General features: G+C 40.6%; 1 protein-coding gene across 2 annotated transcripts in view; it reads right to left on the reverse strand.

Moving 5' to 3' along the window:
* FBN1 (fibrillin 1) overlaps positions 1–16,321 on the reverse strand; it is a 151,975-nt gene that overhangs the window by 129,672 nt on the left and 5,982 nt on the right. The window contains exons 2-4 of one of the 2 annotated variants that reach the window (XM_021407256.1): positions 8,791–8,873; positions 7,810–7,908; positions 893–988 (exon numbers count right to left, since the gene is read on the reverse strand). In XM_021407256.1, coding sequence (XP_021262931.1) covers positions 893–988; positions 7,810–7,908; positions 8,791–8,873 — 278 coding nt within the window. Of the gene's footprint in view, positions 1–892; positions 989–1,208; positions 1,436–7,809; positions 7,909–8,790; positions 8,874–16,321 lie in introns of those variants that run through there. The other variant, XM_021407258.1, reaches the window with a different exon arrangement.

Raw genomic sequence — 16,321 nt, forward strand, 5'->3', positions numbered from 1 at the left:
TATTCTTTGTTCCCTTTCACATTCACTTCAGTAGAAAGAACATTTCCATTTATCCTCTTTTATCCACTTGATATTTCACAGAGAAGGCAGAAATACAATTCTTAATCCTTTCACCATGTGATCCTCTTCCAGATTATTAGAGTAAATTCCTGGTCTCACTGAAGTTCATGTAAAGTGTGCCATTGACTTTGACAGAGCACAAAAGGTTTTCATTAAATAAGCTAAACACATTTTCTCTGTCAGACCAATAGTTCACTAGATAGCAACATGACAGCCTTGGTTAAAAACAGCATGTACATCCTTATTTGAGTTTCTTCACAGCATTCTAGCCAAGAGCAGCAAGAGACCACCACAACCAGGCTGGGAGAGGTTTCAAGCAGCAAATCCAGGAATGCTGTTGGCTCAGGATTGATTGAGGAAATAAAAAATACGTCGATCGATTGCATCGAGACAATATCAAAATAAGTAAAACTCCTAGAGTGTAATAGCTAACTCTGAGACAAATCCCTAAAATGAAAAATAAGCTTTGCATTAAAAAGCTCGATTTTATATAAGATGAAAATTTAATCCCATGTAAATTCTGTATTTATGGCCTCTTGCTCCAGTGAGTGTAAAGCCCTGGAGGTCAAAGGGAATTATGGCAGTGTGAGAACCGCAGGATCAAGTTATATCCAATTATTATGAATTCACATGATGTTTATTTTAATAGTACTGATCAGAAAGAATTCACTCGGCACTCATTACAAAGTCATGTGTTTTCCTGTAAAATTCCACTGTACCTGATCAAAAACAAGCTCAATACCAGCTGAAATTTAGTGTTAAAGGCACCCGGTTCACATATCTCAGAATTACTTGATTATACACAGTATATCTACTAATAAAATATACTTACGCTGTCCACAGTGCGTTCCTGTATATCCCTTCTGACAGAGGCAATGGTCATCACTACAGCTACCTCCATTCATGCACCGGATGTTACAGTGTTGTACTTGAAAGCAAAAAAGATTTTCCTGAGTTAAACCAAGCCAAGCAGAAACATCCAACTATCTGCTAGGGGGTTTCTTCAGGGACTGATTATATGAACTAGAAAGCAGTACTAGAAACAGAAGACACATATTTTAAGGCATATTTAAAATAGCAGTACAGAAAACAATACTGATTTACAGTTCCTAAGAAATACAGGCTGCAGTGCAAGAATTTGACACTACCTTCACTCACTGAAGTCAGTAGCACTTCATATGGAGCATAAATCTGCAGAATTGATCTCCTAGCTTGCGGTGGTGTGAAGAGATCATCAGTAGGGGGAAAGTACTGGACTTCTGGCAGATACCAAGGAGTAACAGTCTTATCGTATGGGCAATGTGAAAAAGGAAGCACTGAAGTGAAAGAAATAAGAAAGCTCCTGAGGACAGCCCGCCTCTGCCAGCACACACAGTATCAGAAACTGATCTACCCAGGTAGGACTTCTTGCACAAAAGGTAAACTAACAGGGTAATGCCTTTTTGTACGCCTTCTATGGGCTCACCCCGTCATCACATAAAGCTGCTGCTAGCTCCCGTGCCTGCAGAGCTCACAGACAGCACTTCCCCAGAGCCAAAGACCTTCCCCGCCAGGAGCAGAGGCCGGGGAGCAGCACAGCTCACTCTCCTCAGCAGCAGCCCCACCATTTGTAACAATTAGCACACAGGCCAAGTCCAACGCCAGGAAAGCATAAAAGCATGTGCTGCGTTTTTCAAATAATAAGGACAAATATGCTTTTTAACTAGAGGTCAGGAACAACTTAAAGCTTTTCATCAGGCACAGAGCAGCGGGCAGGCCTCCCGACAAAGTCCTCCTCACAGCTCCCGCTGCCTGACACAGCTGCTAACAGGGGCAGGCACACAAGTACGCAGACGGGAAATGCTTTCCCTCTTAACAGGAACCACATGAAAGGCTCCTCCCCAGATAGGATTACGGGAGATCAGCATTTTAGTAGGTTGTGATGGAGCACTGGATACCTACCCCATGCTGTCTGAAATGCTCAGGTCAGACAAATACAAATTGCATGTACTGCCAAAGCCTGCTGCTAACAGGTGCCATGCCAACTACTGAATTTTTCCTGTTGCACAAAGCCCTTAAGCATTGTTTGGCTTTTTACAGTTCAAAAGTATGTGAATGGAATCTTTTTTTTTTTTTTTGAGCAGAATTAATAATTTTTACTGTATTGCCATCTACAGAGATATAAACCCACAGAATAGAAGCTAAACATGCAAATGGAGAAAGGATTTAAATAATCAAGCATTTGAAACACTGGTACACTTAATTCTTCAATTATAAAAGTAAGCACTCTACTTCACATTTCTTTTGTGTCTAATATTTACGATACATCTTTGGATGTACTTCAGGCAACAAAAATGTGCTAACATTCCTCAACAAAAAGAGAAATTGTCTGCAAATACAGAGCGAGTATCTGGTGAAGATTTTTGGACAATATCCTAAGTAGGTCAGAAAAAGGTGTATAGTTTCTTTAAAATGTGTAGTTCAACTTAGTTTTATACAATCTTAGAAAAACAGAGGGGATTACAAAAAGCATAGGAAATGATATCATCTGTCAAGCAGGGAAGGAACTTAAAAACCACAAACTGATTTCAATTAGAGCAAGCTATGCCAAGAGCTAATTTCCATTCCCACATGAAGACCAAAGCCATTTAAATAGTTTGAACTACATTTGAGATAAAAAGGTTAACAGTAGCTTATATGATGATTTTCATATTATTTGTTCAAGTAACAGTAAAGTATATTTCCCCATTTTGGGATAAGGAGTGGTTTTACACATAACACACACACACACAAAAGTTTCCATAATTTGTCTTACTGCTTCTCAAAGGAACTTTTCCAAGGTAAAATATTTCTTCCCCCTTGTTAAACTAAAATCATTATGAGAGACCGCTGGGACAACCCATCGTAATTACTAAAATGAGCTATTCTAATCAGCAATCTTTCTCCCTTATTACTATGCAATAAAATCAGTGATAATCAGTCAATAAACTAATTATTTTCTGTTGTCTTCGCCAGAATGTTGAAAACAGTATTTCCAAAATAATACTGACTATTCTGAAATATTACCCTTCCAAAAGTTTATAGAAAAACATGCAAAAGGCTGTCTGGAGCTTAGATGATGATTTTAAGACTGCATTTTTGCAAAGTCGCATACTACTGCAGGTCCAGAGTCTCTCCTCAGCTATATCAACAACACCCTTTCTGTCAGTAGAGATATTCCACAAAAAGAAATAACCTGTTCCAAGGTATCGCACTGACAGAGACTCAAGGAAAAAGCATAGGAATTACCATAAGCCTGGTAAACCAATTCTTATAGCTTTGCGTTTTCTTGTTAACATTAACAAATTATTGCTCTTAATCAGAGCTCTTATCATGCTCTTTCAGGTTCAATTTGTAAGTGGTCTGCAATGGAAACTTCTCAAGTCAAAACGGAATAACTGCAAGAATGCAGCTTTATAAACCTGCAAAAGAGACAGCAAGATCTGTACCTCCAAGCACATTCTGTCTGTGGGCAATGTTTGTACTGATTATCAAAGAGAAACTACAAGCTACACATTTAAACATCACAGTTTCTGACTGTCTTAGTAAATTCTCAGCAAATCTGAGCAAAAACTTCATCTACACAGAATATACCATCACATCACAACTGCTCCTGAAACATTCAGGGGATCACTAAGCAGCCAAAAGGTAACACACCCACACCACCACTTCAGCGGTCCCAAGCTAAAAAATAAGGGGGTGAAAAACCTAAGGAGCAGAACCTGGCACCTGGAGCCCAGAGCATTCCACAGGAGCAGCCGCCTCGTCTCTCTGTGCCACTGCTGAGGAAACACTCCCAGCCTGGCTGTGCATGACGCAGGGCTTTGCCTGCCAGGAGCTGTAAACAAGGAATGATGGCCTCACTGCATCCCAGATGCTCAGCGTGCTTCCTCTGTCGAGGGACTGACTCAGGAGATGGCAGCCAGCACCAGGCTGGGATGAGGGCTGCATCCACGCAAGACAGCAGCTGCCTGAGAAAACCCACAGCAGCCTCAAAAACTCTGGAAACTTTCAAAAATCAGGACCTTTCACCACCTCTGACAGCAGCAGAATAAATCAAGGGGCTGAGCAGACATCTCCCACACTGCCTCAGGGAGCAGCCTCCCGGGGTGCAGACGTGAGGGCCTGGGCTCAAGGTTTCCTGCCCAATCTCTGAGGAAACCTCAGAACGATGGCTCTGACTGGCCAGCTCTGTCCTTAGCAGGTGCCTCAGAAACCAGGGGCAGGGAGAGAGGAGCAGGCCCCATTTTGAGCTCAGGCAGCATACCAGCCTGCTGGGAGGGGCCAGCACACAGCTCCCCTCAGCTGCTCCCTAGTGCCCACCCACAGCCATGGCTTCCCTTTCAGAGGCAGCCCCATCAGCTAAAGCCTTCCCTGCCTCAGCCAGCCCAAGCCATTCTGACTAAAACAGGTTTGGAAGCAAGACCAGACACCCCTGAACCTGTGGGCAGCAGGGAGGCCTGCAGCCAAAGGAAGGTCCATCCTCCAGGTTGCTTGCTCCCAGCTCCCACAAGGGCTAAGCAACAACTGCAACAGCATGGCAGGATCGTGGGATGTGCCTGCAGTATAAGCAGGGGCCAAAGCAGCTGTGTCTGAGGTGGTTTGGCTGGTAGGAGCAGAGCAGCCACCACAGAGGGCAGACTGCTTTCCCCATCCTGGGCACTGCAGCGTCAGACCCATGCGCAGCAGGTTGAGGGATGCCTCTGCAAGTGGCAATGCTATCTCCATGCCTACTGTAAACAAACCCAAAAAATTTAAGAATTACTGAGAAATAACCACTACTCAGCCAGCAAGTTCACTGATGTCATGAAAATCCCTGCTGAGAAAACCACTGGTTGATCTTTTCAACCACAAATCAGATTCCTAAAGCTGATTCGTAACCAGAAAAGTCCCAACAAGTGACCTGCGTAAGAATCAAAGTCAGAGGCTATGTTTTGCTTTTCAGTCTGCGTTATTTGAGTCCAGCAGACAAGTAGTGTGTCAAAGCTATTCTGAGTTTGGTTTCTGACTATGGTTGTACACAAAGTAAAACCTGTAACCACTACTGATTCCTTAAGTACTAAACACAGATACAGCTTAAAATATTCAAAACAAGACTCAAACACATCTCATGTATCAGGGCCCATATTTTTAATTGCATGAAGTCCTGGTATTTTCACCATCTATCTGTTATTTGTATTTCAAATATAACGAGCTTGTTTAAACTTGAGATGTAAAGCAACGTCTGCATATACAGAAAAAGACAACTGGCATTCATCTATCTGCCAGCACTCAGGGCAAGACACCTAACTTAGCACTCTTGTAATAATCTCACTTTTGGCATTCACTAGATTTTTACACAGGATAAAAAGAATTGACAGATCATTTGATGTGACTCAATTGGCGTGGTAATTACACTAGCATATTGATTAGACATCACCCACTTCTGATTTTTTTGTATTATTTGAGTAGAATTTTTTTCTCAATTGTTAAAGCATAATTAATAGATTGGTTTATGGATGCATGTACTGACAAAATATTAATTGTAGCCAATGTGAGTTGACAGTAACCCTTTGATGTCAAATAGTATTTTTTATGTTTATGTTTCCTTTGTTTCCTAATAGCAGATCTAAGCCATTGTGGTCTATTGTGTAAATATGTATTCATGGGCTTTGTCTACAGTGCCAACAGAGCAAATGACTTTCAGAAATTGTATGTTCTGTAAGTCCTAATGAGGTGCTGGGTCATAAAAGTTATTACACAAGAGTGCACAGAAGCAGTAATTTCTCTCTACAACAACTCAAGACACTTTTCCATTTAAGATTGGTTTGCTTTACTAAGTAGAGGTGATGTGAACACACACACAAAAAAGCATCTGAAACTGTTGCACTAATTAAACAAGATATAAACAAAACGTTTTTGGTCCACTGCTAAATGTATTGGTACAGTATACAGAAAAGCAATATTTTAATGTGAGCCTTATAGACACATGCAGCAGTAAAAAGCAGTATAAAGAAGATGTCAGCACTGATTAAAGCTTATGACTCGTAGAACGTCTATACTTAGGGAAAGTAACCAAAATAGCTAACAGGTATAGGTATTAAAAGCTTCTTGATTAACAACTGTAGTAAAGTGCTCTGTGGCCCATTTATCTGTACGCACAACTCCAATGAAGGCTAAAACTATGGAGACAAATGGTGGAATTCGTAAGAAAAAGAACCACAAGAACAACTGTAACTTTACTCATACTCAATTTTGCTTTTAAGTCTTGACTCATAAAATACTTCAGTGTGGCCTAAGAAGAAATGAGGTAATACTAAAGCCCACTCGTTTCTGCCTTTTACAAAGGTGCCAAAACATGTAACAGATGTAGGGATGTACCTCTCCTTCTGTACCCTGGTAGGGACTTGGGAGAACCTCATGCTTTTCTTTACTAGCTTACAGGATCAAGGCGGATGCACCTGGTAAAACAGTAGCTGCAAACCCAGGCAGAAATGAACACAGACACTTGTGCAGACTTTGCAATCTTTCTCCTCCCAGTACTCTCTGGGAGCTCCACAGCTCCAAATTCTCCTCACTCCAGCCTCTCCTAACAGACATTGCAGGAGCATGAGAAAGGGGTTGAACTATGAAGAACAATATTTACCATTTTAGTACATGCCATTCCATTACATTCCACAGTTGTTATTGTTTTTCCACTGTTACTGCATGAAAAGGATGCTAAAGCCACAAACTGAAGTGGTCAGTTTTGTGGGAAAACTCTCTTCAACTAGGAAAGCAGGAAAACAGCAAGGTAGAATATAGGGGCCAAGAAGACCACACATTGAGACTAGAGAGATATTCAAAATGAAAAGAATGATGGTTTTGCTTAATGTTACAGACCTCCCCACTGACTTCAGTTAATATGTTGTCCAGATAGTTACAGACATTTGTGTGGAAAAAAATTCCACCCCAGTTTCTTCCTCAAAACTTCCTTTTTCATATAAATATCAAGGTCTTCTAGATTCAAAGAGATAAAAACCATATTCAAATAGGAGTAGAGTGGAGATTAAAGATGGCATCTCGTATATGAACAGACAGACTATCCCAAGCATGATCCTACTTCATAATCATATATTAAAGATTAACCATTGAGCTGTTTCATTCATTGTATGAATTTCACTTTACTCATTTTATTCTGGGTCTGGGAAACATTCCTTGAATAACTGAAATCCAAACATTTCTAGAAAAAGTCATCTCACTGAAAATTTTCATTTCCAAAGCATCTGAAGTTTTCAGAGGAAAAGCTGCTGCACTTAAAAACTTTGACCAGTTCTGTACCTCCAGCATCTACAGAATTGTCACTTTCATGAGGTCAGCAGCATTACATTCAGGAGATGTGTACTGAGCCCGACAAGGAAATCCTATAACGCTTGATTAATTTACAATGGCATATCTGTACATGGCTAATGTTAAACAGAGATAAGACATTTTCCAGAAAGAAAACAAAGACTGGAATTAGTATTACAAACTGACAAATAAATATAACTTACAATAAAACTAATTTGGCCAACAAAAAGCATCTCCAATAGTTGGTTTCTGAGTCATTTTTCAGTTTCATCATAGATGGCTACACTGTCTTTCCTGTGTTGAAGTATGTCTGGTGACTCAGATGTTATTTGTCTTAAATATTGAGTGCTGAACTATCTTACATACCTTACCAGCTTCACAGGCTCAAAAGAGCAATATAAAAGACACAGAAGAAATACTTACTTGATTTTGAACCACAGGAGGGGGCTATCTGACCATTTGGGCATGTGCACATGTTTGGTCTAGAGCAAAATCCATCCCCACAGGAATGTCTGCAGATTGCTACAAATAAAACAAACACCTTTAAAACATGCTTTAAAAACCCCAAACACATTAAAAAAAAAACAAACAAACCAACACCTGATAGAAAATATGCATTCAGCACCATGACAAAAACACTTATAAACTCATTAAATTGCATACAACAGATTCCAAGAGGGTTCCTTCCATTCATCTCCATCTCTGTAAGGGACAGCTAACACCTGGACCTCTAGTGTCTTATGAAAAGTCCCAGGAACACATCACAGACTGCATTAAATACATATGGAGATTTCCTTGGAATGATGGCTTGGATGCAGCATTACAATGCTCCCTTTATTTCTGCACCACAGACACAGCAGTGTAACAATTCCCATCTGAGAGCGAGTTGCCTCAGTATCTCTGGAGAGGGTCTTATCAGCCTTAGGGAACTGCTTATGGTACAACACACCATTATGTGTGAATATGTATATAGCAACATGACATATGTATGTATACACTGATGTCCCTACGTATACATTTCAGGGATGTGGTCCAAACAAGCAGAGTAAATGTACTTGCTGGCCCGATGCTATTGCCTCCTTCCATTTACTTAAACAGATTAACATATTCCACAGCTACTCGCTCCTCAGAGTCCACACACCCCCTGGATCCCTTTACCACAGACTTATACAGAACATGTGGATGAGATTAATCCTTTGTTAAATATTGGTATCACATCACTGTACCGTAGCCCACAAAACTTTGTATATTAGCTTAATATATTTAAAATGGTAAAGAAATGATGTGTAGCTGCTATTGAAACCATACAGAAACACACTTCAGCTTGGGTATACAATTAAAAATACCCTGACATACACGGACAAAGATAAACCTCAGTCATAACATATAACTAGATTAACTTACGGACTATGCATTGGTTTCCACCAGGTAAAGTTTTCCATCCAGGGCAACAGTAAGCATTGTAACGTGATCCACACACATTTGGTCTGGAAAAAAAAAAGAAAAAGATGAATTCTTATTTTTGCTCAGAAATGTGTTTTAAAAGTAGAGTCATAAAGATGGAAAAAGTAAATCACTGCAAAATACATTTCAATAATTAAATCTAAAAGTGTTGTATGTTTTTAGCAGAACTGCATACCTAAGATCATTGGGTTTTTTTAGGTGGCATATACTTTTGCAAATTAAAGATGACATAGAATAAAAAAATCAGTAACATGTGAACAACAAGAAAATAATGGACAAAGCTTGTTTCCTACCAAGTCATATCTGAAAAAAAAATACCTCACAGGGTTTTCTAGCAAAACTCCCCTTTAAATACAAAATCTATTAGTGAACAGAGAGGAAACCCAGTGCATTTTGAATAACAACTTTTAAGCTTCTTACTTTTTTCTCTTCTTCACTCTGTAGCACAATTACTGTTCCCTGCTCTGTCTCTGAGCAACACTTCATATGTATGTATGAGTAAAACTATGCCAATCATGACATAAGCCAAATAAATGAGCCCTATTATGCATAACAAAAATGACTCTCTATTAAAAAAATCAGGATGTGCATGTAGACATACAGGGGTCATGTGAAACACAGATGAAGGGCCTACTGCAATGAGAGCTTATTGAAATTCTTAAATGACGGATCCATATGAATTTTTTTTTCCATCCCATCCCCCTCATCAATATTTGTTCTTTCAAACAAGTATCTCAGAAGAGTTTATAACAAATGCTGAAGGGACAGGACACTAGACCTACCATGATTTCATTGGTAAAAACAGGAAAGTTGAAACTCTTCTATGCCGCTCAGTAATAACTTCACTAAAATCTATGTCCCATTTATTTAACGCAACTATCTATATATGTAAAGCTAGTAAGACACACCTTCAAAAATGAAAAAATTGTCTCCTTTTGCGGTATGTTTCATAATCTTAAGAAAAAATTTACAACCTGTATTACTATTATGAGGAATTACTCAATAGATTAACAGAACTAAAGCTAGCTAGAAACTAGTACTTCCAAGAAACTGCTGTTTTAAAATACTGTATAGGTATTAGAGACAGATTTAAAGTGCTTATTGTTTTAGTAAGTGTTTTTTTATTATTATTTTGCCCTTTCTCTTTCAGAAAGTTCTTCATCCCTGGTACTGCAATGTCTAAGTAAACAACAGTTACCTCATATGGTGAGGCAACTTAAGAAAAACAATCTTAATATATACAAACGTTCATTTATGCACATTTTCTAAATAACAAGATTTTTTACCGTATTTATTTAGGAATTTGCACTGTTAATACAATTTCAAGTACTCTGATTACCCCAACTTTGGTGACACCTAGTATTTTCATTAAGTGCTTGGCCAGAAATACTTAAGTCAATGCAAACATTACCATTATCTTCCACTGGTTTTCTATAATTACAAAGTGGTAACTGAGACTGTGAGCAACACAACTGGGCATGTTGCAGGGCCCTTTTCCCTTCTTGCAGTCTTCTTATTCATATAATTCCGATGTATTCAGTTTTAGTAATGTCAGCTACTTCCCTGCAGGGCTATAACCATGTAACTTTCCTAGAGTTCCCTGTTCATCAATGCCAAATGTTGCTCCGTGATCATCTGCCAAGTAAGACTGGCAAGCAGACAAGTGAGATTGCTTTTCACCTTCTCCGGTCAGAAGAAATAATGGAACTTACTAAGACAGACAGAATGGATTTGTTGCTACCTGCTACAACTACAGGCATAAACTACCCATTTCTGATCCAGGTTGTTAATAATCTGTAACCAGCTGATCAAAAAGTGATATGCAGATGCTCTGTTAAATTTCAGCCTCAGCAAGTACTTGGTTTTGGTGGACCATCTGGTCCAAGTTAAGAGCCAGGAGCAGACTTTTGTGTCACAGGGAAACCTGATTTTTAAAATCTGCTTCCAAAATGGGGCTCTGGAAAACCTAGATGTGCCAGCAACCATGAAGTCAGAGACCCTGAGAGCCTTGAGGCTGTCCACACAGTAGACTACGCCATACACCCAAAAGCTCCAACTCTGAGGCAGCTTGCTTAGCTTTCAGAAAAGAAAAAAGAAGAAAAAAAGTCATCAAACTGTACTTCCATGGAACAGTCTGAGTCTGACAAGTGTATTTTCCAGTGGAACACTTTTTCGTCAGAAAGTTGCTGTCTAGCTTATAAAAGAAACCTGTATTAAATTCTGAGCTCTACTGTAGGCTTCTTTCAGAGGGAGGAGGTGTTTTCTCCTTGTGCCTATTTGTAAAATCTTAAAAAGGAATTAAGTTTGAAGGTTACATTCATTTATATTTATGAGGTGATCAGACACTAGACCAGTAAGTGCCTGTAAATAAATAAAGTATTTAAGGGGATAACAATTTACTTCATGCTAAATAATGGGCACCATCAATCAACATTCAAAGGCTCTATTTGTGGTATTTAATTTAAGCAGTTAACCACCACTGCGTTTAATAGAACGTATTTTCCCGCTGCTATTATAGGCTATGAATACTAAAGAAGCATTTTATATTCTTATAAAACTGTTTTCACGAACAGCACTACTGAGTTTGGTAATAAAACCTGATTTGTAATGGTTAAACAGGAAAAAATGCACCTACACAGCCCTCTTGAAGCACAGCCTCGCTCCTCTCTCTAAGTGGGAACCTATTTCCTATAATGCAGCACGGTCTCACCACGATGCTCAGCGTGGAGACAAGGATGGCAGGGGCAGTCAATTCCAAATCTCCAGAGCAAGTCATGCTTTTGAAAGCTCATGTGGTCCTGGCCAGTGTAGGAGTGTTACGAGCCAAGGAGACAACTCACTGAAAAACAAAGGTTCAACAGCTCCTACAACCATGTAAAGAGTGAACTATGTCTGAAGCGGTCAAAAAGTGACTCAACTCATCTCTCCACCCCCTCTTGTTTTGGATTTTAAACTGGATAAAATACTGGCCTCCTTTCACAGATCAGTAATCCATGCTCTTAATTTCATGGAAGGTTTTTTGGGGGATTTTCTGGGGGCTTTTCTTGCGGGGAGAGAGGGAAGATTCGGAGGAAAATCTTTCACTTTGTTTTAGTCACTTCTAAACTCGTAAATCATAAAGGATTTATGTAATGGTGCAGTGCTGAGAGACACTGACTGATATCCAGAGTTTCATCAAAGAGATCCAAAATAAACAAGAAATTATGTCTTTGATGATACGTAAGTACAAATTCAGTAGCAAAGTGAATTGAATAATTATCAAAAGACATTAATCATCCACTAGAAAATAGCAGAGAGAAAAGCACGCATCTGGAAATTCCAATAATTAATGCTTGAGAATGACAAGCTTGGCTGACAACATCTGCATGCACGAAAGCAGCAGATTTCTTTAGGAATAACTGCAGGGAAACTCCATCCCCACTGAGAAGAGACCACTCAGCGCAGGAGCAGGTACCTGCAGCATCGCTGCGTCCTCCCATGGCCCTGCAGCCTGCTCAGGGGTGTCCTATCACTGAGTGTCCCCTTTCACCCTGCCTGGGACCCCTCAGCTGAAGATAGCATCGCCCATCAGCCGCTCCCAAGGCAGGAAGAGCTTCTGGCAGCACTGCGTGCGAGGCTTCGGGCAGACAGCCGGACAGAAGCACTGCCATGCGCCAGCCAACACTGGTGTAACCCAGGCTGAATCAAGCCCAAAGCGTGGGTCTCGGGTAAATGAGACGGAGAGACCAGACAGAGTGGGCAGGGGACGGCTGAACTCCAAATAGAGCTGAGCCAGGGCACTGGGAAGGTTTCTCTTCACTCCCACAGCCCACTTCACTCCCTGTGCACACACACAGGGATTCCTCATGGCCTAATGAACAATTTTGATTAACTCCTTGGCTGCAGCAGCTGGCCTATGTTTAACATAACGTAGAGACACAGCTTTCTGGCAGAAGAGAAGCAATTTAAAGCAGTATCGTCAGCCAACTGTTATTTTTAGAGGAGCAGTTGCCTACTTTTCTTATGTACATAGGACCAGTACTTGCTAAAACTGACCCCAAAATTATTTGCTGATCTTTTCCAGATAGAATTTGAGCGGGGCTTCCTTGCTTGCACAGGGAGTTAAAAAGAATGACTAACAGCACTGAAAAAAATGATATTCTGGACTTAAAAATGTGGCTCTCTAAGTCAGACTCTAACCAACATACTAAGAAATAGTAGTTCTGGAACGTGAAAAGGAGTAATTTTTAGTCTTTTTTTCCAGAGACACATAATCGTATCTCTACCTTTTGCTGTAAAACAGCTTTATATACCTTCTCAAACTCCTCAGCATCTCAGAGCAAATGCTAAAAGCACAAATTGGCTTCAACCTGTTGAGTACACTGCAGCTTTACTCTACTTTCCCACAGACTGAAGGACTTCCATCCTTAGAGATGTTGGGCAGAGCTGAGAGCAACCCGACCTAAGTTCACCTGCCCTGAGCAGGGGCTGAGCCAAATTTCAATCACATAAAAGGAAAATCTCAGAAAAGATGCTAGCCTCTGAGAGTAAATGAAAGAAACTGAGTTCCTATTAACCCACAAAGTACATATTTCTAAGCAAAATATGTGTTTTACACACGAAGGATTGCTTCTGACATACTCATTTTTGCCACGCAATAAGTGAGCCTGGATGTTTGTGCCACGCAGAGAGCCTAATATGATAACTATTTCTCACTCTGACAGTAAGGATACCGCTGTCCCAGAATCCTGGCTCAGTTCAACTAGAAAAATAACATGCTGAGCAGCTCCACGGGTGTCTTTGGCTCCGGCCTATGTGCAAGTCAAGAGTTCAGAAAGACATGCAAGTTTCCTGCAGCAACACTGAACACTTTTCTAACCCTAACTTCCATCACACTGTGACAGCTAAATACAGCAATCCCACAGCAGTATTTGACATTAAGTGAATTCTTCCGTGCTTGCTCTGAAAATCTGCCTGTGCCTTTTCCAGGGACAGACTCATCTAACCTGACAGCCAGGCTTTGTTCCCATTCACAGCCAGGGACAGACGCGTTTCTGGCACGTATTCCCTCATTGTTCCACATGAGAATGTCAGTGGGTCCAGTGTGACACCCAATTTACATGGCTGTACAGGACATGTAAACAAAAAAGTATGCCACCACAAAAACTGTTGGCTGGACCAGACAAGTATAGCTGGGATCCAGCAGGTACTCTCTTAAATTAAATTAAAAATAGAAGAATAATAACTATAATGTTAATAAAAGATAGTAATAATATTTTTTCCAATTTTAAAAGCTCGTTCAGAGGAAGAGAAATTAGAGCCTTTCTACCCTGGTGTTCCTACATAGCACCCCACAGGAAAAGCAGTAACTGTGGCACTAAGGAAGTCCTCAGCCCTCCAGATGTCACCCCCATTGGGGGTGCAGGAAGAGATGAGGCTGAAGCTCCTGCACCACTTCCAGCACTCGCCGTGTGGCTGCTAATAGCTATCGATGTGGGTAGACCTCTAACAACCTTCTGGAAGAAAGGGTACCAGCAAGCACAGGATTTGCCAGCCTGTGCCATGCACTGATGGGGCAGCAGCACAGGAGCCGTGTGTGGCACGCTGGTGGCTGCCCACCAGAAGCCGTGGATGGGCTGGTGCTGTGCCATCCCTCGCCGGAGCACATCCAAATGCTCACAGAGTCTCATAAACCTGACAGCTGTATCAATGCTTGTCAGCAAATGCCCTCGGGTGTTAAGCAGCTCCTTTAACTTGTATTTTAAAATGCTCTCTGGTAGGTTACTGGAAGATTTATTTTCGCTAAGACAGAAGCGTTCCTCCTCCTCCCTCCACCGCACACTGCCTCCTACCCTCTGACTCTTTCCAAGCTGGGATTGCAATGCTGTGGTTTTGAAAGGTCAGTTAACTGTATGTCTGCTATCGTGCAATGGGAAAACCCTGCTGATGCTGATCCCCAAGTTTTAATTCATCTTGTCTCCAGCAGTCACTGGTAGCTTACTCCATATACAGGGAAGAGAAAAAGATGGAACATCAGAGGGAAAAACAAAGAAGGAGAAAAGAGGCAGAAAAAAAAAACACATTCCTGAAAGGAAACAAATTTTATTTTGAAACCTCAGCTGAACATCACTGAATATTCTGATGTCCTCCAGCAAAACATGAGAAAGGGGGAAGCTTGAAGAAGAGGATGAAAATGATTAAGCCTGTAGACAAAAGAACTGCGGCTTTCATTCGGTATTTTTGAGGCTTTAATGGTCATGAATCATTTCATAAAATGAAAAGTAGAAAGGAAAACAAAAGATTCTCCAGCAAGTCAACATTCAAAATATTCTTCCAGATAAAAGCTGGATCTCCTTCATACTTCAGTGAAGATGTATATGCAAAAGCAGAAGGCACAGGTTTTAATTTAATAGCTCCATTTTGCCTTCCAGGGTACTTTCCAGAGAAAAGTCCAAACTTTAAAGAGCTGCCATAAAGAAAAAAAAAAGAAATTGATTATTCTTGTGTATCTATCTACACATCAACCTTAGCATGAATGAGGCTGGTTCTGAAGGTCTGAAATCCTAAAAAAAGAAATTTAAACTGAGGTGGGAAAGTCAGAACTCGGGAGAAAATCAAAAGAGCCATCCACAATACAAGACTGAAGAGCTAGAATGTATTTTCCAGCGGAGTGCAATGGATAATCAGAAACACTCCAGGCCACAATTGTTCCATTTTACAAAAATATTTACTGAGTCTAGGGAGTAAGACCAAAGTGACATAGATGCATCCACGTCTTCTTTGTCTTTAGGATTCAGGATGGAAATGAAGAGTAACAAGATGGAAGGTGATCCTACTGCAAGAGAAAAAGCTCATGATTAATTCCTGACTACTTCCATATGTATATATTCAAAGATCCCTACCTCCTAAAGTCTTGCTTAAGGAGAGATGGCCTCTGACTATCCAATGTCTGCTACACTTATATCAGGAGGAAGTTCTGCTGATACACGCAGCTAAATAGTTTGTGTACTACTGTTCTAATAACCAGAGGTTGCTAAATCCATGAATGTGTTTAAAGCGGCCCTTGTCAAAACTTGCATTGAAGTTCATACAGAAAGCATTCACATTTGCAGGATGGAAGATGAATGACAAACAAGACTGTCCGAGGTGAGCAGCACAGCTGAATGACACATGGCAGGAAAGGAAAATAGGCACTAGAAAAACAGAAGCTGCAATTTCATTCAGAGTCACTGTAAATGAAGCAGACAGCCATTCCTGACAAACTCTGGCCCAGTGATTCTCCCATTGCTCCCTGTGAATTGAGAGCAGCCCCAAGCTTCAAAGTCCATAGCCCCAAGCCCAATACAGTACCAAATGCTGCCACTGCAGTACTTCACTGCAGTGAAGCTGCACATACAGCAGCTCAGCCAGGAAATACAGCAAGCATATCCAGATCAGACTGAACTACCACTGAACGCAAGATGAAGTTTGTATTGGCTATCAACAAGAAAGA

This window comes from Numida meleagris, chromosome 9 (assembly GCF_002078875.1).
Source record: "Numida meleagris isolate 19003 breed g44 Domestic line chromosome 9, NumMel1.0, whole genome shotgun sequence".
NCBI classification, from domain to species: domain Eukaryota; kingdom Metazoa; phylum Chordata; class Aves; order Galliformes; family Numididae; genus Numida; species Numida meleagris.